The 24,376-nt window shown below is 47.2% G+C and overlaps 1 protein-coding gene across 1 annotated transcript; it reads right to left on the reverse strand.

The window, feature by feature from the left end:
• Positions 1 to 20,589: 20,589 nt before the first annotated feature.
• Positions 20,590 to 22,094, reverse strand: LOC144165714 (uncharacterized). The gene is made up of 2 exons (XM_077695513.1): positions 21,210 to 22,094; positions 20,590 to 20,682 (listed from the first exon to the last, which is right to left on the reverse strand). Exons 1-2 carry the CDS (start codon positions 22,092 to 22,094, stop codon positions 20,590 to 20,592), a joined length of 978 nt encoding a protein of 325 aa, XP_077551639.1.
• Positions 22,095 to 24,376: the final 2,282 nt, after the last annotated feature.

A 24,376-nucleotide genomic window follows, 5' to 3' on the forward strand; every position in this document is an offset into this window, starting at 1 on the left:
AAGGTAGTCACCAATTCCAAACAGGCCTACCGAAATTACCTATCAAGATTGGTATCCCGACCCGCAATGCGTGTGCTAAAAAACCACATCCCAAATGGTTCCATTCAGATCATCTGGACACCCGCTCATGCTTCAATGGAAGTCAACGAATACTTCCACCAAGCCATACGTTTAGCCCCATGCTATGAACCTGCATGATGACATTCGCCCGCTTGTCTCGTTCAGGGACGTAATCCAGCATTATCGCCTTCTGAGATAGACCCTACCTTCACCTTAACCTGACATTTCCATAGAACAACCTACCCTACGGCTCCCACAATCCGGCTCCTTCCCACACCCGACACGTCTTCACTTAATGCAACCGAATCGCAACGACACTGAATGTAACCTTTGCTCAAAGTAGGAACACTCTGCCACATAATCGGGGTGTGCGACTTTAGCTCTGAGCACCCTCCTCTATTTCCGTCAACTACCGAACAAGAGCCATGGGAGATGCGGCTGTCCAGCCCCTCTATGCCTACCCATTTTCAGCTGGAAGAGAGAGCACAGGTGGAACTGACTGAATATGGGCTATAGTGAAGAAGGAACCACTCCCCTGGACCACGCTCGGGGCCATTCAGGAATCTGAATAGAAGTATTTCTTACTTCTGCATCTTCTACCCCTCCTCCTGCTCCTGCTCCGCCTCTTCCGCTGATCTTGTCGCCTCCATTCGCGACGGCAAAGAAGGAGAAGTGAGATCGTCTAACACCGGCTTTGAGCTTTAATTTCGTAAAATAAGTTTCCACTCATGTGCTATACCCATACAACTCAACCAACCACCGTTCATGTTTCATGCAATAATTAACCTTACCAAGAATATCTGTTTGAAGGAGAAGAGAGCAGAGGGTATGCAAAGTGAATTTCACTTCTCTCTGGTTTCAATATTTGTTCAGCGAAGTGAGTGAGTTATGTGACGTCCATTGGTAACCATTGTTGGTGCCGTTTACAGCTTTGCTTTCCAAACACATTCACAGAGTGGATTGGGAATAATGTTTTTTTCACTAGCTTGCTTTTTACTCGTTTTGAATTCAGCTTACCTTGCATCTAGCCATCCCAATATCCCTACACCTTCTCGTAATTGGCACCTCTATCTCTTGCAGAATACTCGGTCTGTGGCCTAACCTGAAGTTCAATTGGTTTTTTGGTACCATCGAGGCATTTAAATATCGATCTCCTAATGCTTCGTTTGTTTGAGAATGTTTTCTTCTGCCGCTCATTATTTCTCACTGGAAAACCCACCAGTGTAGCTTACCGACTATTGCGATTCTCTTTTCCCAAGTATCCCCCTGACTTTTATCACATTCCCCTATTACTAGATATGCGTTAATTTCCCATCACAATAGTGAACTCCTCTGTTCCCTTTATCGTGGCTGATTCCACTTTCCCGTACAAATTATGCATAGCTACATCATCACCATAGCTAATAGTTAGCGCAGTCACCTGTGTTGCTTCTTTAGCTTGATAACAGAGCCCCGACTCGGGTTATTGCTAAAACTCTCCAATGTTCCCTTCTATTTATCTTTCGATTCAGAACCCCACATCGTGTTCCTTATTCTCTTATAACACTCTGTTGTGTAAACTATTCCCGCTAGACGTCTTCATGGCTCCTTGTAGTTTACTTTTACTGCGCTTTATGGTATGATATCCCATCTATTTTCAAAGAACTACTCTAGTAGAACAGCTAGGCGTCCTTCGCTATACAAGAATCGTGCACGGAATGCTGCCATGGTGACGTTTTAAGGGCGGCTGTGCCGACTGTAATTCTTAGTACTATCGGCTGCACTGCTGGAATTAGCACCTTCATGGAAGGGTGTTCACCAACTGCTTAGGGCTCGGGTCGAAGTTTGCGTTAACATGTCAGAGGAGGTGTCGGCCAACTACTGCATCCTGTTTCCTTGAGGAAGTGCTGTTTGTGTAGCAAAGAGGCTTCTCAGCATGGTAAGCGTTTCTAAGGCCGTTCTCAGGAAGGTGGGTTGCTCGGGTGTATACCGGGTGAGAGCCATGCGAAAACGCGAGATCTAGTGAGAATTACAGGGAAAGTGAAAGAGAGAAAAGCCTGTCGCCTATGAATACCGTACCGCTTTTTACGAGAACGCTCCTTCGCGTGTGTTCGTGCTCACATTGCTCGGAGTAAACAAACTCACGACCATCTCCATTGTGAGGCCAGACATGCACCCTATCTCCTGACCGGTTTAAATACCGTGCCATGGATAGTAACTTCATAATATTGTTACGTGGCGGCAGGACAATGATGAGGCGAACCATGGGCGACGATGAAGTGATGTATTTACACGATGTTGCCGCAGAGCGATGCAATCTATTTACAAGCGGCCATGATCGCTCGGGCGATCCGCATCCTCTTCGTCGTCTTCGGTGACGGGTTATGGCGCTATGGGGCGTTGTCCACGTAGGTGTTCCGTGACATCACCCCCCCGGCGGAGGACGACCGTCCCGGTCGAGGCCAGGGTAAAGACAGGGTGGCGAAGCGGATGAGCAAAGCAATGAGAACATGTACAATGATGTCCTTGCCGCCACTGATGATGGTGATGGTCGCGATGAGCACCGCCCCGGAACAGCTGTGACCACCGCCGAACCCACGAGGCAGCGTCCAAAGGTTTCGGAGAAGCGCCGGAGATCTGGGCGGGGGGACGTCGTCGGCTATACGTCTGGTCGTCGCTGGTCAGTTCGTCAGGTCTCGGCGGGGCATGGGCAGGGGACACGGGGCTGGGGAATGTCGCGTCCGTGGATCACCGGGGCTGGAGCGGGCCGACGCTTTCCAGGAGCCAGGATGAGACTGCTTCATGAGCCGAGACGGGGTGAAGCTCGGGGCCGGGATGGGACTGAAACCCGCACCATCCACCAAAATGTTACGTGGCGGCAGGACAATGATGAGGCGAACCATGGGCGACGATGAAGTGATGTATTTACACGATGTTGGCGCAGAGCGATGCAATCTATTTACAAGCGGCCATGATCGCTCGGGCGATCCGCATCCTCTTCGTCGTCTTCGGTGACGGGTTATGGCGCTATGGGGCGTTGTCCACGTAGGTGTTCCGTGACAATATAATCATACGCATTACTTTCATAATGTAGACTCTACCTGTACATACCCTCGCATAAAGCACGACCATGCGCGTTACTCGGTACTGCTTTAAAGTGGCGCAATACTGTGTGCTCTAGGTTCAGTTTATTATATTATAGCGTAACACAATGATATTGCTTGGGTTGGAAGTTGACGGCTCCAATCCAACTGGGGCAAGCAGCACAAAGGGAGTGCTTATACAGTAGGATATCGATAAATGGAAATCGCTTGAACCGAATTGCCGCTCAAACGAAACAATAGCCAGTAAGTTGGTTAGTTTTGTTTTCAGATAACGTAAACAAACTCTCGGTAATCGGAAATAAAGTTTCCATGTCACCGTGTAAACGAAACCACAAATGCAATTTCTTGTGAAACCAATTGGCATGAGAATCAGCTTTTTACGGTTCCGGATGTTTCGTGATTGTTTTGTTTTCCTCCCTCCTCGTAAGCCTCGTCTCGTTACTCGCCAGCCGTGCTAGCGCAACGAATGCAACATCGCAGTTCTTGTTCCAGTCGTATTGTCTCAATTTACACGTTGAGGTTTCGGGGCTCTTCTCCTGCTGCCCCGTTCCGGCCGTCGTGGGGCTATTCGTGCTTCATTACCGCATTGCCCTCTCCTACATTCGGTGGCTCGTAAGCACTCGCGAGGTTGATGCCTCTATAGCCTCCGTGAAGATGCCGTTGTAAGGACTCAAACCAAAATATTTGATGCATTTTCTGGTGCACAGCGACTTATTGTTACCAAATTAACTTTGTGAGTGATCTCCCTTAACCTCTTTTTGTTTTCGTGCTTTCTCAAAACACTATCAGCTACATTCACCTTCTAACGCTTCGATTTTCATGAAATGTTAATTATAGTGCGTACGGCCAAAAATTTGTACGTTCACACATCTATCTCAGTAAATGGAACTCCTGTTAATCGGAACTATTTCTTTTGGACCCTTGAATATAGATATTGTTAGATGAGATTTTAAGATGAGGACGCCTTTGTCGCCAGCTCTGTGGCTCTCTTTACTTCAGAATTGTGCTCTTTGTACATTTCTATGTTCATTTTTCGGTTGTACATAAGAGAGAGCGCTATCCATGTGCGCGCCTGCGTCATACGCGGAATGCCTTTGAATCGTTTTGCGTAGTATTTCATTTGCTGAACAGCGGCTCAGCTACCCCCAAACCACACGTCAGCAGTTCTCTCCTAGGTAAGCCAACGTATCTTTCAATACATGTCAACCGCATATAAGGGGATACATTTAGAATTCTGCAAGGGCGGAGGATGCTCGACGGCCACCGCTGGGCACGCGCTCATGAGCGCTAGCGCTTTGCTCACTCCTGGGGGGTTTTGGTGGGGTTTGTTTGTCTAAAGCCACTGTGGGTGCCAAGCAGTCTTGGAGATTTCCGCGAGGAGCGCGGTCCAGAGCACCTGACGTGTTGAGAATCCTGGCGGTTTTCGCCAGTTCTTTTGCTACTGCCATTGAGAATTTCATGAACGCTCTGCGCTTGCTGACAGACACCAGCTCACGAGTGCTCGACATAAATAGGCTCCTCAGGCTTTACGGCCTTTTTTTCCTAAAGATGCTGCGAGAGTTTGGGCCCGGTAGCGTGTGGCAGCCATGCGTTCATGCGCGGACACCATTTCTTGGTACTCGGGGTGTCTGCGAATCTTTGGCTAAAGCCACTTCCTGAGCTAGAAACACAGCGCCGGCTGCCGCGAAGGCTACACCCAAGACTGCTCACTATTTTCTGTGTCCCTGCAGTTTATGTACCAAACAAGGCAATACAATGAGGTTTATTATGAACCAATGGCACTGCAGAGGTGAAAAAAGCTCACGAGCGGTCTCCAGTTTCTCTCTCCAGGGTTTTGTGCGACGTAGTTTACTAAAGCCACCGCGCGACACGAGGATTTGGCGCCCGCAGCGAGGCTTCCGCTCACGAGCTATCGCCTTTTCGGGTTCCACAATAGTGTGGCCAGTTTTCGGGAAAACCCCACTATCAGTGCTTAGGATATGCGCTCTCTCTTCGCGACAGGCGCTCATATGTTCTAGCAATTAGCTCGTTCCTCGGGGCGTATTCCACTTGCTTTCTGAAGCTAATGTGCGAGTCTCCCCAAACCACACATCCCCGTTTCCCAATCTCCCTATCTCCCCTGCTTGGCAACCGCCACGAGGCAGCATGCACGAGCGCAAGCCATTTTCTTGCGCCTGAGGGCTTTTGCCAGACTTTTAAAAAATGGTACCGGGCGTGCCGAGGATGCTGAGTGGTCGCTGCGACATACGCGGTCACGGGCACTCGTCATTTTCTCTGTTCGACAGGTTTTTCCCTAGATTGTTGATAACGCAACTATACGTGACGAGAATGCTCGCTCGTAGACGCCAGGTACGTGCTCACCTGTTTCTCGGTCTACACCGTTTTGCCAGTTTTCTACTAAGCCGCAACAAATGATTAGAGTGGCGGCACTAGCCGCAAGGCACGTGCGCATTGGAAAAGTCAAGGGGCATTACATCGGTTTGAAAAGAGGTCTAGGTTAAGATGCAGATCGGTAGTAAATTCATACAAGTGCGTTTTGCATTAGAGTTCTAGACAGAACACCTGCTAGTTACGAAAAAACAGAGCATTTAGGTATAAATGTGCTGCAATGTTGGAAAATTTTACGTGCTTCAGAAGCTTGCAGGCGGTGCATTATAGAGAAATTGGATAATTGTTCGGGGGGCCTGAACGTTTTTTGTATTTGTATACGGGGTTACCTTGTGTATTTTCAAGCCTCTTGGAATTACACCAGTGTCCAAGGATTGGTTAAAAATGATAGAAAGGATACGACTTGACATTATTTTGGTGCTTTTAAATATTTTAAGGGGAAGTTATCCGGGCCTGGGGCACTCGAGAACTTAAGGTTGTCGATCATTTCTTGTGACCTGGATAGGGGGCATTTCTGGGAAGGTATTACACAGGGGAAAGGGAATGTTGGTGTCGGCATCGTGAGTAAAGACATTAGAGAAACACGGATCCATGATTTCGGTGCAATCAGTAGTAGCTACTGCCGAACCAACCGCTTAAGTTAGGGATACTTCATCCATTGTAGTGTTTTTAGGAGCCTCTCATTTCCAAAATTTCTGCAGGGTAATGCGAAGGATGTCGAAGAGATAGTGACTGAAAAATTTTCTTTTTGAATTTTTTAACACAGAGTAGTCTCGCAGGGACGCGCGGTACCTGTCCCATTAAGTGGAAATTTCGCTAACATAGCTTCTCTCCGATAACTAATATAGCCTCTTTTTCACATCCGACTTAGAAAGTTTGAGTACTATGGTCTTCTGGTCTTTTGTAAAGCACCTAATTTTGTTCAACTGTTATGGGAAGGTGCCGATTGAGAAAACGTTTCCTATATTATTGGTAGTTCTTCGGGAATTACGGATGTTTCCTTTCTGTAATCTCTGATGTGCTCATTGATAGGTGGCCGGGTAGGAATATCAATCGAAAGGTTAAACAACTTGTGCTCACTGAATCAATTTCACAAGTTCCAGACATGATACTATAATTATTCGAGTTTATAAGTACCACGAATGGGCATCGTAACAGTTTAGAAGAAATTAAACATCCCGCCCAAGTCAAGAAAGTTGTTAGGAAGGCGTGAGTGAGTGGCCAGATTGATCCAATCAATACAGAGGAAATGAAATTCGCCACACAGCAAGATGTTTGATCGGGGAAAACAGGATGTTCGATGTGGCACAAAGTTCAAATGTGAAATCGTCGTCAAAATCACGGGCGTCGATAACAAATGATTTGTCTTGTTCTGCTTGTTTGAAAATTTAGGCAATGCCCATGATTTTATGGCAGCAATTTACATAAAACTAGGCTTCGTAAGCACCAAAACCCTGCCTCCACGGCGAACGAGTCTATCTTGTCAGGGAATAATGAATGACGATGCCGTAGAAAGTAGGTCATTTTCCCGAATGTCTGGGTTAAGCTGATTCGGTAAATATTGCAACATCAGTGCAATTAGTTTCCAGGATGTCTTCTACAGTTTCTTTCTTGAGAATTGGGACTTTATTTCGATTTGTGATTTTCTTGGTACGTTCAGATTGGCGAGAGTGGGTTTTATGGGAACATTGCGAGTGCCATGAGGTTATACCTTCTGAGGCTCTACCTTCTTCAAAGCTGCACGATTATCCACTCATGAATTCAATTAATATTGACGGTCAGGGAATTTATAAAATAATACAGTCACTTAAGCCCTCTTCAAGCCCTGGTGTCGACCTTATAACTTCTAAATTTCTTCAAGGCACGTCCACGTATTCTTCAATTCTTCTTTCCAAACTTTTTCAACAATCCATCGACAGCGGGTCCCTACCCATTCAGTGGAAAATAGGTAAGGTGGTGGCCGTTCACAAATCAGGTAGCAAAGAATCTCCTTTAAATTACCGCCCTATATCCCTTACGAGCATTCCTTGTAAAGTTTTGGAGCATGTCTTGTACACAAGCATCGTTACATTTCTCGAATCCAACTCATTTTTCACGGATGCACAACATGGTTTCCGAAAGGGATTTTCGTGTGAAACACAATTATTGTCTTTTACACACCAGCTTCACCGCATTCTTGACAGTCGCTCCAAAGCAGACTGTATTTTCTTGGATTTTGCAAAAGCGTTTGAGAAAGTGTCCCATAATCTCCTGCTACTGAAACTAAGCAAACCTAACCTTGATAGTGATGTGTTAAAATGGTTGGAACACTTTTTGTGTGGCCGTACACAGTTTGTTGCAGCCAACTCTTATGATTCCCCAGAATGTCCTGTTCATTCGGGGGTACCCCAAGGTTCAGTCCTGGGCCCCCTCTTATTTTTAATTTACATCAATGACCTCACTGATTGCGTTTCATCAAACATACACTTGTTCGCTGATGATTGTGTGATATTTCGCGAAATTAACGACACAAGTGATGTTATATTTTACAAAACGACCTTAATAATATTTCAAACTGGTGTAGCCTTTGGCGAATGAACCTAAATATTAATAAGTGTAAAGTATTACGCGTCTGTCGATCGTCACCCACTCCCGCTTCGTACCGTCTTAATAATGTTTCACTCGACTGTGTTTCATCCTACCGGTACTTAGGTGTGCACATTACTTCTCGCCTGACCTGGTCCGTTCACATAAGCAACATTATTAACAATGCAAACCGCATGCTAGGCTATCTTCGTCGCAATTTTTCTTCTTCACCTGCCTCTCTAAAACTACTGTTGTATAAAAACTTGGTTCGAAGTAAATACTTGGTCCCAAGTATCCCCCTGACTTTTATCACATTCCCCTATTACTAGATATGCGTTAATTTCCCATCACAATAGTGAACTCCTCTGTTCCCTTTATCGTGGCTGATTCCACTTTCCCGTACAAATTATGCATAGCTACATCATAACCATAGCTAATAGTTAGCGAAGTCACCTGTGTTGCTTCTTTAGCTTGATAACAGAGCCCCGACTCGGGTTATTGCTAAAACTCTCCAATGTTCCCTTCTATTTATCTTTCGATTCAGAACCCCACATCGTGTTCCTTATTCTCTTATAACACTCTGTTGTGTAAACTATTCCCGCTAGACGTCTTCATGGCTCCTTGTAGTTTACTTTTACTGCGCTTTATGGTATGATATCCCATCTATTTTCAAAGAACTACTCTAGTAGAACAGCTAGGCGTCCTTCGCTATACAAGAATCGTGCACGGAATGCTGCCATGGTGACGTTTTAAGGGCGGCTGTGCCGACTGTAATTCTTAGTACTATCGGCTGCACTGCTGGAATTAGCACCTTCATGGAAGGGTGTTCACCAACTGCTTAGGGCTCGGGTCGAAATTTGCGTTAACATGTCAGAGGAGGTGTCGGCCAACTACTGCATCCTGTTTCCTTGAGGAAGTGCTGTTTGTGTAGCAAAGAGGCTTCTCAGCATGGTAAGCGTTTCTAAGGCCGTTCTCAGGAAGGTGGGTTGCTCGGGTGTATACCGGGTGAGAGCCATGCGAAAACGCGAGATCTAGTGAGAATTACAGGGAAAGTGAAAGAGAGAAAAGCCTGTCGCCTATGAATACCGTACCGCTTTTTACGAGAACGCTCCTTCGCGTGTGTTCGTGCTCACATTGCTCGGAGTAAACAAACTCACGACCATCTCCATTGTGAGGCCAGACATGCACCCTATCTCCTGACCGGTTTAAATACCGTGCCATGGATAGTAACTTCATAATATTGTTACGTGGCGGCAGGACAATGATGAGGCGAACCATGGGCGACGATGAAGTGATGTATTTACACGATGTTGCCGCAGAGCGATGCAATCTATTTACAAGCGGCCATGATCGCTCGGGCGATCCGCATCCTCTTCGTCGTCTTCGGTGACGGGTTATGGCGCTATGGGGCGTTGTCCACGTAGGTGTTCCGTGACATCACCCCCCCGGCGGAGGACGACCGTCCCGGTCGAGGCCAGGGTAAAGACAGGGTGGCGAAGCGGATGAGCAAAGCAATGAGAACATGTACAATGATGTCCTTGCCGCCCCTGATGATGGTGATGGTCGCGATGAGCACCGCCCCGGAACAGCTGTGACCACCGCCGAACCCACGAGGCAGCGTCCAAAGGTTTCGGAGAAGCGCCGGAGATCTGGGCGGGGGGACGTCGTCGGCTATACGTCTGGTCGTCGCTGGTCAGTTCGTCAGGTCTCGGCGGGGCATGGGCAGGGGACACGGGGCTGGGGAATGTCGCGTCCGTGGATCACCGGGGCTGGGGCGGGCCGACGCTTTCCAGGAGCCAGGATGAGACTGCTTCATGAGCCGAGACGGGGTGAAGCTCGGGGCCGGGATGGGACTGAAACCCGCACCATCCACCAAAATGTTACGTGGCGGCAGGACAATGATGAGGCGAACCATGGGCGACGATGAAGTGATGTATTTACACGATGTTGCCGCAGAGCGATGCAATCTATTTACAAGCGGCCATGATCGCTCGGGCGATCCGCATCCTCTTCGTCGTCTTCGGTGACGGGTTATGGCGCTATGGGGCGTTGTCCACGTAGGTGTTCCGTGACAATATAATCATACGCATTACTTTCATAATGTAGACTCTACCTGTACATACCCTCGCATAAAGCACGACCATGCGCGTTACTCGGTACTGCTTTAAAGTGGCGCAATACTGTGTGCTCTAGGTTCAGTTTATTATATTATAGCGTAACACAATGATATTGCTTGGGTTGGAAGTTGACGGCTCCAATCCAACTGGGGCAAGCAGCACAAAGGGAGTGCTTATACAGTAGGATATCGATAAATGGAAATCGCTTGAACCGAATTGCCGCTCAAACGAAACAATAGCCAGTAAGTTGGTTAGTTTTGTTTTCAGATAACGTAAACAAACTCTCGGTAATCGGAAATAAAGTTTCCATGTCACCGTGTAAACGAAACCACAAATGCAATTTCTTGTGAAACCAATTGGCATGAGAATCAGCTTTTTACGGTTCCGGATGTTTCGTGATTGTTTTGTTTTCCTCCCTCCTCGTAAGCCTCGTCTCGTTACTCGCCAGCCGTGCTAGCGCAACGAATGCAACATCGCAGTTCTTGTTCCAGTCGTATTGTCTCAATTTACACGTTGAGGTTTCGGGGCTCTTCTCCTGCTGCCCCGTTCCGGCCGTCGTGGGGCTATTCGTGCTTCATTACCGCATTGCCATCTCCTACATTCGGTGGCTCGTAAGCACTCGCGAGGTTGATGCCTCTATAGCCTCCGTGAAGATGCCGTTGTAAGGACTCAAACCAAAATATTTGATGCATTTTCTGGTGCACAGCGACTTATTGTTACCAAATTAACTTTGTGAGTGATCTCCCTTAACCTCTTTTTGTTTTCGTGCTTTCTCAAAACACTATCAGCTACATTCACCTTCTAACGCTTCGATTTTCATGAAATGTTAATTATAGTGCGTACGGCCAAAAATTTGTACGTTCACACATCTATCTCAGTAAATGGAACTCCTGTTAATCGGAACTATTTCTTTTGGACCCTTGAATATAGATATTGTTAGATGAGATTTTAAGATGAGGACGCCTTTGTCGCCAGCTCTGTGGCTCTCTTTACTTCAGAATTGTGCTCTTTGTACATTTCTATGTTCATTTTTCGGTTGTACATAAGAGAGAGCGCTATCCATGTGCGCGCCTGCGTCATACGCGGAATGCCTTTGAATCGTTTTGCGTAGTATTTCATTTGCTGAACAGCGGCTCAGCTACCCCCAAACCACACGTCAGCAGTTCTCTCCTAGGTAAGCCAACGTATCTTTCAATACATGTCAACCGCATATAAGGGGATACATGTAGAATTCTGCAAGGGCGGAGGATGCTCGACGGCCACCGCTGGGCACGCGCTCATGAGCGCTAGCGCTTTGCTCACTCCTGGGGGGTTTTGGTGGGGTTTGTTTGTCTAAAGCCACTGTGGGTGCCAAGCAGTCTTGGAGGTTTCCGCGAGGAGCGCGGTCCAGAGCACCTGACGTGTTGAGAATCCTGGCGGTTTTCGCCAGTTCTTTTGCTACTGCCATTGAGAATTTCATGAACGCTCTGCGCTTGCTGACAGACACCAGCTCACGAGTGCTCGACATAAATAGGCTCCTCAGGCTTTACGGCCTTTTTTTCCTAAAGATGCTGCGAGAGTTTGGGCCCGGTAGCGTGTGGCAGCCATGCGTTCATGCGCGGACACCATTTCTTGGTACTCGGGGTGTCTGCGAATCTTTGGCTAAAGCCACTTCCTGAGCTAGAAACACAGCGCCGGCTGCCGCGAAGGCTACACCCAAGACTGCTCACTATTTTCTGTGTCCCTGCAGTTTATGTACCAAACAAGGCAATACAATGAGGTTTATTATGAACCAATGGCACTGCAGAGGTGAAAAAAGCTCACGAGCGGTCTCCAGTTTCTCTCTCCAGGGTTTTGTGCGACGTAGTTTACTAAAGCCACCGCGCGACACGAGGATTTGGCGCCCGCAGCGAGGCTTCCGCTCACGAGCTATCGCCTTTTCGGGTTCCACAATAGTGTGGCCAGTTTTCGGGAAAACCCCACTATCAGTGCTTAGGATATGCGCTCTCTCTTCGCGACAGGCGCTCATATGTTCTAGCAATTAGCTCGTTCCTCGGGGCGTATTCCACTTGCTTTCTGAAGCTAATGTGCGAGTCTCCCCAAACCACACATCCCCGTTTCCCAATCTCCCTATCTCCCCTGCTTGGCAACCGCCACGAGGCAGCATGCACGAGCGCAAGCCATTTTCTTGCGCCTGAGGGCTTTTGCCAGACTTTTAAAAAATGGTACCGGGCGTGCCGAGGATGCTGAGTGGTCGCTGCGACATACGCGGTCACGGGCACTCGTCATTTTCTCTGTTCGACAGGTTTTTCCCTAGATTGTTGATAACGCAACTATACGTGACGAGAATGCTCGCTCGTAGACGCCAGGTACGTGCTCACCTGTTTCTCGGTCTACACCGTTTTGCCAGTTTTCTACTAAGCCGCAACAAATGATTAGAGTGGCGGCACTAGCCGCAAGGCACGTGCGCATTGGAAAAGTCAAGGGGCATTACATCGGTTTGAAAAGAGGTCTAGGTTAAGATGCAGATCGGTAGTAAATTCATACAAGTGCGTTTTGCATTGGAGTTCTAGACAGAACACCTGCTAGTTACGAAAAAACAGAGCATTTAGGTATAAATGTGCTGCAATGTTGGAAAATTTTACGTGCTTCAGAAGCTTGCAGGCGGTGCATTATAGAGAAATTGGATAATTGTTCGGGGGGCCTGAACGTTTTTTGTATTTGTATACGGGGTTACCTTGTGTATTTTCAAGCCTCTTGGAATTACACCAGTGTCCAAGGATTGGTTAAAAATGATAGAAAGGATACGACTTGACATTATTTTGGTGCTTTTAAATATTTTAAGGGGAAGTTATCCGGACCTGGGGCACTCGAGAACTTAAGGTTGTCGATCATTTCTTGTGACCTGGATAGGGGGCATTTCTGGGAAGGTATTACACAGGGGAAAGGGAATGTTGGTGTCGGCATCGTGAGTAAAGACATTAGAGAAACACGGATCCATGATTTCGGTGCAATCAGTAGTAGCTACTGCCGAACCAACCGCTTAAGTTAGGGATACTTCATCCATTGTAGTGTTTTTAGGAGCCTCTCATTTCCAAAATTTCTGCAGGGTAATGCGAAGGATGTCGAAGAGATAGTGACTGAAAAATTTTCTTTTTGAATTTTTTAACACAGAGTAGTCTCGCAGGGACGCGCGGTACCTGTCCCATTAAGTGGAAATTTCGCTAACATAGCTTCTCTCCGATAACTAATATAGCCTCTTTTTCACATCCGACTTAGAAAGTTTGAGTACTATGGTCTTCTGGTCTTTTGTAAAGCACCTAATTTTGTTCAACTGTTATGGGAAGGTGCCGATTGAGAAAACGTTTCCTATATTATTGGTAGTTCTTCGGGAATTACGGATGTTTCCTTTCTGTAATCTCTGATGTGCTCATTGATAGGTGGCCGGGTAGGAATATCAATCGAAAGGTTAAACAACTTGTGCTCACTGAATCAATTTCACAAGTTCCAGACATGATACTATAATTATTCGAGTTTATAAGTACCACGAATGGGCATCGTAACAGTTTAGAAGAAATTAAACATCCCGCCCAAGTCAAGAAAGTTGTTAGGAAGGCGTGAGTGAGTGGCCAGATTGATCCAATCAATACAGAGGAAATGAAATTCGCCACACAGCAAGATGTTTGATCGGGGAAAACAGGATGTTCGATGTGGCACAAAGTTCAAATGTGAAATCGTCGTCAAAATCACGGGCGTCGATAACAAATGATTTGTCTTGTTCTGCTTGTTTGAAAATTTAGGCAATGCCCATGATTTTATGGCAGCAATTTACATAAAACTAGGCTTCGTAAGCACCAAAACCCTGCCTCCACGGCGAACGAGTCTATCTTGTCAGGGAATAATGAATGACGATGCCGTAGAAAGTAGGTCATTTTCCCGAATGTCTGGGTTAAGCTGATTCGGTAAATATTGCAACATCAGTGCAATTAGTTTCCAGGATGTCTTCTACAGTTTCTTTCTTGAGAATTGGGACTTTATTTCGATTTGTGGTTTTCTTGGTACGTTCAGATTGGCGAGAGTGGGTTTTATGGGAACATTGCGAGTGCCATGAGGTTATACCTTCTGAGGCTCTACCTTCTTCAAAGCTGCACGATTATCCACTCATGAATTCAATTAATATTGACGCTCAGGGAATTTATAAAATAATACAGTCACTTAAGCCCTCTTCAAGCCCTGGTGTCGACCTTATAACTTCTAAATTTCTTCAAGGCACGTCCACGTATTCTTCAATTCTTCTTTCCAAACTTTTTCAACAATCCATCGACAGCGGGTCCCTACCCATTCAGTGGAAAATAGGTAAGGTGGTGGCCGTTCACAAATCAGGTAGCAAAGAATCTCCTTTAAATTACCGCCCTATATCCCTTACGAGCATTCCTTGTAAAGTTTTGGAGCATGTCTTGTACACAAGCATCGTTACATTTCTCGAATCCAACTCATTTTTCACGGATGCACAACATGGTTTCCGAAAGGGATTTTCGTGTGAAACACAATTATTGTCTTTTACACACCAGCTTCACCGCATTCTTGACAGTCGCTCCAAAGCAGACTGTATTTTCTTGGATTTTGCAAAAGCGTTTGAGAAAGTGTCCCATATTCTCCTGCTACTGAAACTAAGCAAACCTAACCTTGATAGTGATGTGTTAAAATGGTTGGAACACTTTTTGTGTGGCCGTACACAGTTTGTTGCAGCCAACTCTTATGATTCCCCAGAATGTCCTGTTCATTCGGGGGTACCCCAAGGTTCAGTCCTGGGCCCCCTCTTATTTTTAATTTACATCAATGACCTCACTGATTGCGTTTCATCAAACATACACTTGTTCGCTGATGATTGTGTGATATTTCGCGAAATTAACGACACAAGTGATGTTAGTATTTTACAAAACGACCTTAATAATATTTCAAACTGGTGTAGCCTTTGGCGAATGAACCTAAATATTAATAAGTGTAAAGTATTACGCGTCTGTCGATCGTCACCCACTCCCGCTTCGTACCGTCTTAATAATGTTTCACTCGACTGTGTTTCATCCTACCGGTACTTAGGTGTGCACATTACTTCTCGCCTGACCTGGTCCGTTCACATAAGCAACATTATTAACAATGCAAACCGCATGCTAGGCTATCTTCGTCGCAATTTTTCTTCTTCACCTGCCTCTCTAAAACTACTGTTGTATAAAAACTTGGTTCGAAGTAAATTAGAATATGCTGCTTCAGTCTGGGACCCCAGCATGGATTATTTAATTAAAGGCCTCGAATTGGTTCAAAATAACTCTGCCCGGTTTATCCTACACAATTACGATCGAACAGCAAGCGTCACAGCTATGAAAAACTCGTTGCAATTGACTTCCCTTTCTTCTCGTCGTAAGTTCTTTCGCCTGTGCCTTTTTTCATAAAATCTTCCATAACAGCCCACACCTCCGAGCTAATCTTTTTCTTTCACCGTCCTACGTGTCATCTCGCATCGATCATGCGCACAAAGTTGGTATACCGGTATGTCAAACAAGAACGTGTTCTGAATCTTTTATCCCACGTACCAGCAAGGAATGGAACCAGCTTCCTGGCGCGACTGCTGCGATTACTGATTATCAGCTGTTTCGCGCTGCACTAACAAACATTGTAAACTGAGATTACCTATGACGTGTGCCCTTTTCGGTTTTTTCTGTTCTTGTGTGTTCTAATGTGTTTCGTAGCTAGCAATGTATACCAAAATTATTTATATGTACACTAGGTCTCTTTTATTCTGCTTTTGTGTCCTGACTTTGTTATCAGCTAAAATTGCTTATTCAGAAAACGTTGAATCCTGTACTCCCTTTCACTCACTTTCTGAATCCTTTTTTTGTAAAACCCACTCCCCTCTTCAATGCCTTTGGCCCTGAGGGTACAATAAATAAATACCGACGACACATTCTGTGTCTAGACTGTGGGTGTAAGCCTGATTGTGAGCACTGCCTTGCTCGGCTAAACGAAAGCATAAAACGTTTGCCTTGCGACGCGAACACGTGCGGTGTTGTCCTCCCGTATGAAACACGGCGGGTCCCTCAATTGCCTTGAAGTGTGTGAGATTATAAATTTGTACTTTTAATGCGCAAACTACCCAATAATTTACCCGTAGGTGCCCGGTGCCAACGAGGCACACGAATACACATGGTGATTTTGACAGGCATGGCGGACGCTCAACGTTTAACCGCCTGTGGCCAGACATGACGTCAGACTCTTTTACCCCCACAATGAGGTGTTGTAGAAGGCCGGAGGGCCCTGCCTGGTATTGGCCACTCGCAAGGTAGGCTTGAATTTTTCTTTCAAGAGTGTGCCCTAAACCACGGACGCCTGTACACATTAAAGAAACCTGTAAGGGCCTGGCGGTAGGACGAGTCGAAACAGGTACCTGCCGTATAAGAGGCGATTGCTGTACATCTGAGCCGTCGCTGCTATAAAAGTTACAATCCCTTCTACGGATGCATTTCCCGAATAAGTCGGGTAACTTCCTGAGCAAATATTGCCCGGTTAAGTATCTTCTTGTACCAGTTTACTAGTTGGTACCCAGCGCTACCGAAGTGCCTAACACTTTCTCGTACCCAAAGGCACAAACTGGCATGGAGTTACGATTGTCAGCAAACTGGATCCCCCGTACGTGTACGTCTGAACCCTTTTCTTTCTTGTGCGTGATCAATGGTTCCTGAGGAACCTACGACGTGTGCCTCAGTGGTAGTGTCTTTATTTCTTGCCGATACACGCGGCACTTGAACCCATTAGACTGGTGTGTGCCCAGGTGTCCCACACCCCACCCAAATTGGTTCAAGGACCTTCCACATGGCCCCCATGGCTGCTTGTGGTCACGATCGAAACGTTTGTCCCACCATCGAGGCAGGCTACGGTACGTGGACTCTTGTTGCGTTTAAAAAAACCGGTAAGTATACGGTGCCCAGGATTTCTGCCTGGTACATCCCGCTTACGAGACGAGTGTTTTACCACTCGTCTATATCCAACGGTCGGACGTTCCTGCGGTTTTGCAGCCGAAGCTTTCCATAGGGACGATTTCCAGTGAAAGCCTGCGGTGAACTTCCCAAGCGTTGTAGTCCGACACAAGAGCCGAATGCCAGACCAGACAGTCGCTTGTACCTATTCTGCAGGTATTTGCCTGGTGCCTCCAAGAACCACAAATGAACATGGTTCTTTTCACTGCCAGTTTGGACGCTCAACTCGCAACCGCCTGTGGCAGGACATGCCACCAGACTCTTTCACCTTCGGCAATGCGGCCGCACGGAATTATGGCGGGAATCCCGACAGGTGGACAAGCGTCAGAGGTGCTTTGAAAGGGTAAAATCAGAGTTCCCGGTGTGATTGTCATTTTCAAGGGTCCTCACCCGACCATGGATGCCTGTGCTTAGTAAAAAGAAGGGTGGGCGCCCGGCGTTTCGCATATTGGAACCCAGTATCTCGCAAATACGAGGCGATTTCTGTACCACTGAGCAGAGGTATCGCTGAGGTATATGTCTCAGATGTACACTACTCACCTCGTATGCGGGAAGTACCATGTTCGAATCCTGGTATCTCAGGGAACCCAGGGGTTCCTTTAATAATACAGGTGTCCCTGCTCGTATGCACACTCTGCAGACTCGACTCCCGGCGCACTCATCACATGGACCCTCGAAAAGGGAATCTTGTCTGGAAAGAATACTTAACCCATGAGAGGAGCCCCTTAGCCTTGTCGCCTCTGCGGGCACCCCAGCCATCATGCCGCGTTGACAGGGGTTTAGGAGTGTGGCGGCATGCCCTTCCACAGGCGGTTGCTAGTTCAGCACCCACCAGTGCTGCGGACCAGCTTGTGAATTCGTGTACCTTGGCGGTGTTAGCTCCTACCGGTAAACTCGGTAGAACAGACTTCAGCCCTGGCACAAGGTCCTTGTGTATTACTTCAACCCTTGGGTAGTTCAGCGGCCTGCACAGGAAGTCGCCCTATGAAAATGGGCGTCCGTGAATACACCGTAACTTTTTTTCCTGTAAGTTAATTTAAATGACCAAAATAGTTTATTTACCATGGTGAAAAACCTGCATTTTAACGTGCCAAAAATAGACGACGGGTTTCTAAAAGAAACATTTTTGGTGTATATAAAAATAATGTTAGCAGAATTAACGCGTCCTGTTAAATAAAAAGCGAAGGAAAACTGGCAAACATTTTTCATGCTTTAAATAATGATGTGTATCTTAAGGCAAAAGTTATTTCGAAAAACATGCAGCCAGTAAATATCTTTGTGTATGCTAGAAATATATGTTTGCTAGAATAGGGAATGGTAATTAAAAAATACATGTTAATTAAGAATATTTTTTTTGCTAGACATACTCCAAAATACGCTAGACATACTCCAGCGATGGCGTACAGGTAGAACAGCCGTCTCGCATGCAGAAGGACCTTGGTTCGAATCCCGGTGCCGGACAATTCCCACCGGAATAAAAAAAAATCAGCGTACTGATGGAATTGCACAAAGGGGCTTGGGGTGCGGCCTGAGAACCGGCGACCCTTGCCAGTAATGCACTCCCTCACCAGAGCAGGATTGACCACCCAGGTGTACTAACGGCCACAACCTCCCATGAATACGACAATTAACCCTCGGCCCTCAGTCCCCAGGGACTGCGAAGCAACTGACCACGGCGGCGGTCAGACCTGTGACGCTGCAGAGGGTGCTAAGAATCCCTGGATCCGGACAGGCCGCCAATGGAACCTGAACCTGGCAACGTTTAACGCGTGAACCTTATCTAGCGAAGCAAGTCTCGAGGTGTTTTTCGAGGAATTAGAGGGCATTAAATGGGATGTGATAGGGCTTAGCGAGGTTAGGAGGGCAGACGAAGCCTTTACGGTGCTGAAAAATGGTCACGTCCTATGTTACCATGGTCTAGAGGACAGAAGAGAACTGGGAGTGGGATTTCTAGTCAATAAAAGCATAGCTGGCAACATAGACGAATACTATAGCATTAACGAAAGGGCAGCAGGTCCTGTACTTAGGCTCAATAAGAGGTACAAGCTCAACGTGGTGCAGGGTTACGCACCAGTATCCAGCCACGACGACCAAGTAGTGGAACGCTTCAATGAAGATGTGGAATCGGCAATGGCTAAAGTAGAAACACAGTATACCGTAGTTATGGGAAATTTCAATGCTAAAGTAGGCAAGAATTAGGCTGGAGACAAGGCAGTTTGGAACTATGGTCTGGGCTTTAAAAATAGCAGGGGCGACCTACTAGTTGAGTTTGCAGAACGGAATAACCTACGCATAATGAATACCTTCTTCTGTAAACGGGAGAGTCGGAAGTGGACCTGGAGGAGCCCGAATGGGGAGCACAAAAATGAAAGTGTTCATATTATGCGATAACCCTGGCGTCGAGCAGGATGTGGAAGTGCTCGGAAGGGAAAGGTGTAGTGACCCCCCGTATGGTGAGATCTCGAATCAGGCTAGATTTGAGGAGGGAGCACAACAAGCTAGTACGAAAGAAGCCGATAAATGAGCTAACAGTAAGACGTAAAGTAGAAGAATTCAGGATCGCGCTGCAGAACCAATATTCCACCCTTAACGAGGAAGCCGAGCTTACGACACAGGAAGTCAGCGACAACCTTACACGCATTATCACGGAGTGTGCAGTAGAAGTCGGGGGCACTATCGCTAGACAAGATACTGGTAAACTTTCACACGAGACGAAATATCTAATCAGGAAACGGCAAACCATGAGAATCTCTACCGCAGCTGACAGAATAGAACTAGCCGAGCTTTCGAAGGTAATCAAAAAGAAGTACATAATAAAGAATACGCCGACCACCAGAGAAAATAAAACAACTAAAACAATGACGCTTCGGCACCCCGAACGGGAGCCTTGTTCACACTAAAAGCAGAGACAGAAATCTAAGAGTTTAAGTAATATGAAGCACGTGACCTAAACACCTTGCGCAAGCGGGGGGAAGATTGCCGTCAGTGCGGTTCAGGGTGTTTTTGTTCGTCTTTATCTATATGGATTCAAGATACAGCCAAGAGGCGAAGTCCTTCTCGGTGGCGACAACGCGTGCCTTGCCCCAGTCTATCTCATGGTTAGACGATTGTGCATGTTCCGCGAGGGCATTTGTAGACACTTTTCTTTTCTTTACGTCATTACAATGCTCTTTTAACCGTCTTTCAAAATTTCCAGATTCCCCTATGTATAATCTATCACAGTTCGCGCATGGCACTTCATATACAACACCGGGAAGTCGTTCTTTCGGTAATCTATCTTTCACTTTCACAAGAGCGTCCTTTAGCTTCTGGGTAGGAACGTGGGCAACGTGCACGTAATACGTGCGCAGAACTCGGGCCAAAGTCTCACTCACTCCCGGAACATACGGAATGCTGCATCTTTTTGAGCATCTCTGTGAGGCTGTAGAGGCGCGATCCAACTTCTTTTCCGGGTAGCCGCTTGCAGAATGGTCGCGACGTACACGTTGGACATCAGCCGAGTGGTCGGCAGCCGTGGAGCAGATAGTCCGGGAACGTTGCAATAAAGAAGATACCACGGACCTCTTGTGCGCTGCAGGGTGCACCGACTTGAAGTTCAAGTAATGTCCCGTGTGCGTGCTTTTTCTAAAAACACCGAAAGATAGTTTAGTACCATCCCGTTTTATTAGAACGTCCAGGAAGGGCAATTCTCTGTTGTTTTCTTTTTCCACTGTGAACTTAATGGAATCTTCAATGCAGTTTAAGTGATCCGCAAATGAGTCCAAATTTTTTTTCTTGATTATGCAAAAGCAATCGTCAACGTAGCGAAAGAAAATCTTCGGGGCTGGAGTGAAGAACGAAAGCGCTCGTCGTTCTACAGACTCCATTGTCAAATTGGCGGCTATTACCGAAATTGACGCCCCCATGGCTGTACCGTGAACTTGTTTGTAGAAAACACCCTTAAACACGAAGTACGTGTTCGATAAACAGAAGAATAAAAGCCTCACAAGGTCCGGCACGTCAATGGGCGTTCTTTCCGGCAGGGTGGGGTCCGAATCCAGTGCGTCTTGGCATACTTGTACTGCCAAGTCAATTGGCACACTGGTGAAGAGGGACACAACATCGAACGACACCATGATTTCACCATCGTCCAGCCAGAGGTCCTTGGCTTTTTCTATGAAATGGCTTGAATTCTGGACGTGAGTGGGACTCTGACCGTCCAGAGGGGCCATCAAACGATGCAAGTAGCCAGAAAGCCTGTAGAGGGGAGACCGGGTGAAATCCACGATGGGTCGTAATGGAGTACCGGGCTTGTGAATTTTGGGAACACCGTAAAGAGCCGGGGCTGATCCGTTGTGGCATAAGAGCTTGTAGTAAAGTGGCTTATGTTGCGCTGGGATGACCCGGAAAACGTCAGCAAGTAGATTCTGCAGATCCCTTTGTAGTTTCGACGTCGGGTCTTCGTCAAGGCGAGTATACGTGTCTCCGTCAGAAAGCAACGCGTGCACTTTATCGTCGTAGTCGCTCCTGTTCATTATGACAGTCGCGTTGCCTTTATCTGCAGGTAGCACAGCGATGTCCGTATTATCACGGAGGGTCTTGATGGCTCTGCGTTGGTCAGACGTAAGGGGAGATTCCCGAGTACGGGTACGCAGCTTGGAAAGAACAGCTATTGCCCGGGTGCGGGCTTGGTCACGGCGGGACGGTTCCACACGGGTGACAGCCCTTTCCACAGCCCAGACCACTTTCTTAACATCTGATGCGGGGCCAACATTAAAGTTGAGGCCTAAATGCAAGACGTCCAGTTCCGCACGATTCGGGCTGTAGCTGGAAAGATTATGGACCGTGGCATTTGCACTTTCAGGGCGGGTGCTGCTTTTCAGGCGAGCCATCATTGACTCCAACTTGTTTGATTGCGAGAACTCGCTTTGACGTGACTGTACACTTGCCTTGCCTTGTAACACTTGCCTTGAGGTTGATGAAATCGAGGCTTCGGAGTCCCTCGAAGCCTCGATTTCATCAACCACCGCCGGGCGTACGGCCAGTCTTTCGTTACAGAAGTCCGCCGGTACGTTTCCTTGACCTGCCGCCTGTCGTCCTTCCAGGGACACCTCGATTTCAACTTGACCTGCAAAGCCCGTGGACTCATCCTTCGTTCTCTACGCCTGCCTAGGCTGGTTCCCACAAAGGCTGGATTTCGTGCGGTCGAAAAAGCGGAACGCTGCCTTCTATGAGCAAGGATCCTCGATTGCCGAGAGAAGATTAGGTCCTTGAAGAATGAAGCATTCTTTGCACGTCGCCGTCTGGAGCATCAATGTGGCGTAGACTTCCCAAGCGTGCAGCTACACGCTAACTACAAGGCAAGTGTACAGTCACGTCAAAGCGAGTTCTCGCAATCAAACAAGTTGGAGTCAATGATGGCTCGCCAGAAAAGCAGCACCCGCCCTGAAAGTGCAAATGCCACGGTCCATAATCTTTCCAGCTACAGCCCGAATCGTGCGGAACTGGACGTCTTGCATTTAGGCCTCAACTTTAATGTTGGCCCCGCATCAGATGTTAAGAAAGTGGTCTGTGCTGTGGAAATGGGTGTCACCCGTGTGGAACCGTCCCGCCGTGACGAAGCCCGCACCCGGGCAATACCTGTTCTTTCCAAGCTGCGTACCCGTACTCGGGAATCTCCCCTTACGTCTGACCAACGCAGAGCGATCAAGACCCTCCGTGATAATACGGACATCGCTGTGCTACCTGCAGATAAAGGCAACGCGACTGTCATAATGAACAGGAGCGACTACGACGATAAAGTGCACGCGTTGCTTTCTGACGGAGACACGTATACTCGCCTTGACAAAGACCCGACGTCGAAACTACAAAGGCATCTGCAGAAGCTACTTCCTGACATTTTCCGGGTCATCCCAGCGCAACATAAGCAACTTTACTACAAGCTCTTATGCCACAATGGATCAGCCCCGGCTCTTTACGGCGTTCCCAAAATTCACAAGCCCGGTACTCCGTTACGACCCATCGTGGATTTCACCCGGTCTCCCCTCTACAGGCTTTCTGGCTACTTGCATCGTTTGATGGCCCCTCTGGTCGGTCAGAGTCCCACTCACGTCCAGAATTCAAGCCATTTCTTAGAAAAAGCCAAGGACCTCTCGCTGGACGATGGTGAAATCATGGTGTCGTTCGATGTGGTGTCCCTCTTCACCAGTGTGCCAATTGACTTGGCAGTACAAGTATGCCAAGACGCACTGGACTCGGACCCCACCCTGCCGGAAAGAACGCCCATTGACGTGCCGGACCTTGTGAGGCTTTTATTCTTCTGTTTATCGAACACGTACTTAGTGTTTAAGGGTGTTTTCTACAAACAAGTTCACGGTACAGCCATGGGGGCGTCAATTTCGGTAATAGCCGCCAATTTGACAATGGACTCTGTAGAACGACGAGCGCTTTCGCTCTTCACTCCAGCCCCGAAGATTTTCCTTCGCTACGTTGACGATTGCTTTTGCATAATCAAGAAAGAAAATTTGGACTCATTTGCGGATCACTTAAACTGCATTGAAGATTCCATTAAGTTCACAGTGGAAAAAGAAATCAACAGAGAATTGCCCTTCCTGGACGTTCTAATCAAACGGGATGGTACTGAACTATCTTTCGGTGTTTTTAGAAAAAGCACGCACACGGGACATTACTTGAACTTCAAGTCGGTGCACCCAGCAGCGCACAAGAGGTCCGTGGTATCTTCTTTATTGCAACGTTCCCGCACTATCTGCTCCACGGCTGCCGACCACTCGGCTGATGTCCAACGTGTACGTCGCGACCTTTCTGCAAGCGGCTACCGGGATTCCTTCGTGACTTCGGTGGAAAAGAAGTTGGATCGCGCCTCTGCAGCCTCACAGAGATGCTCAAAAAGATGCAGCATTCCGTATGTGCCGGGAGTAAGTGAGACTTTGGCCCGAGTCCTGCGCACGTATGACGTGCACGTTGCCCACGTTCCTACCCAGAAGCTAAAGGACGCTCTTGTGAATGTGAAAGATACATTACCGAAAGAACGATTTCCCGGTGTTGTATATGAAGTGCCATGCGCGAACTGTGATAGATTATACATAGGGGAATCAGGAAATTTTGAAATACGGTTAAAAGAGCATTGTAATGACGTAAAGAAAGGAAAAGTGTC

The sequence above is a fragment of the Haemaphysalis longicornis genome, unplaced genomic scaffold (genome assembly GCF_048455015.1).
Source record: "Haemaphysalis longicornis isolate Haplotype H1 unplaced genomic scaffold, Haemaphysalis longicornis Haplotype H1 scaffold_15, whole genome shotgun sequence".
Lineage (NCBI taxonomy): Eukaryota > Metazoa > Arthropoda > Arachnida > Ixodida > Ixodidae > Haemaphysalis > Haemaphysalis longicornis.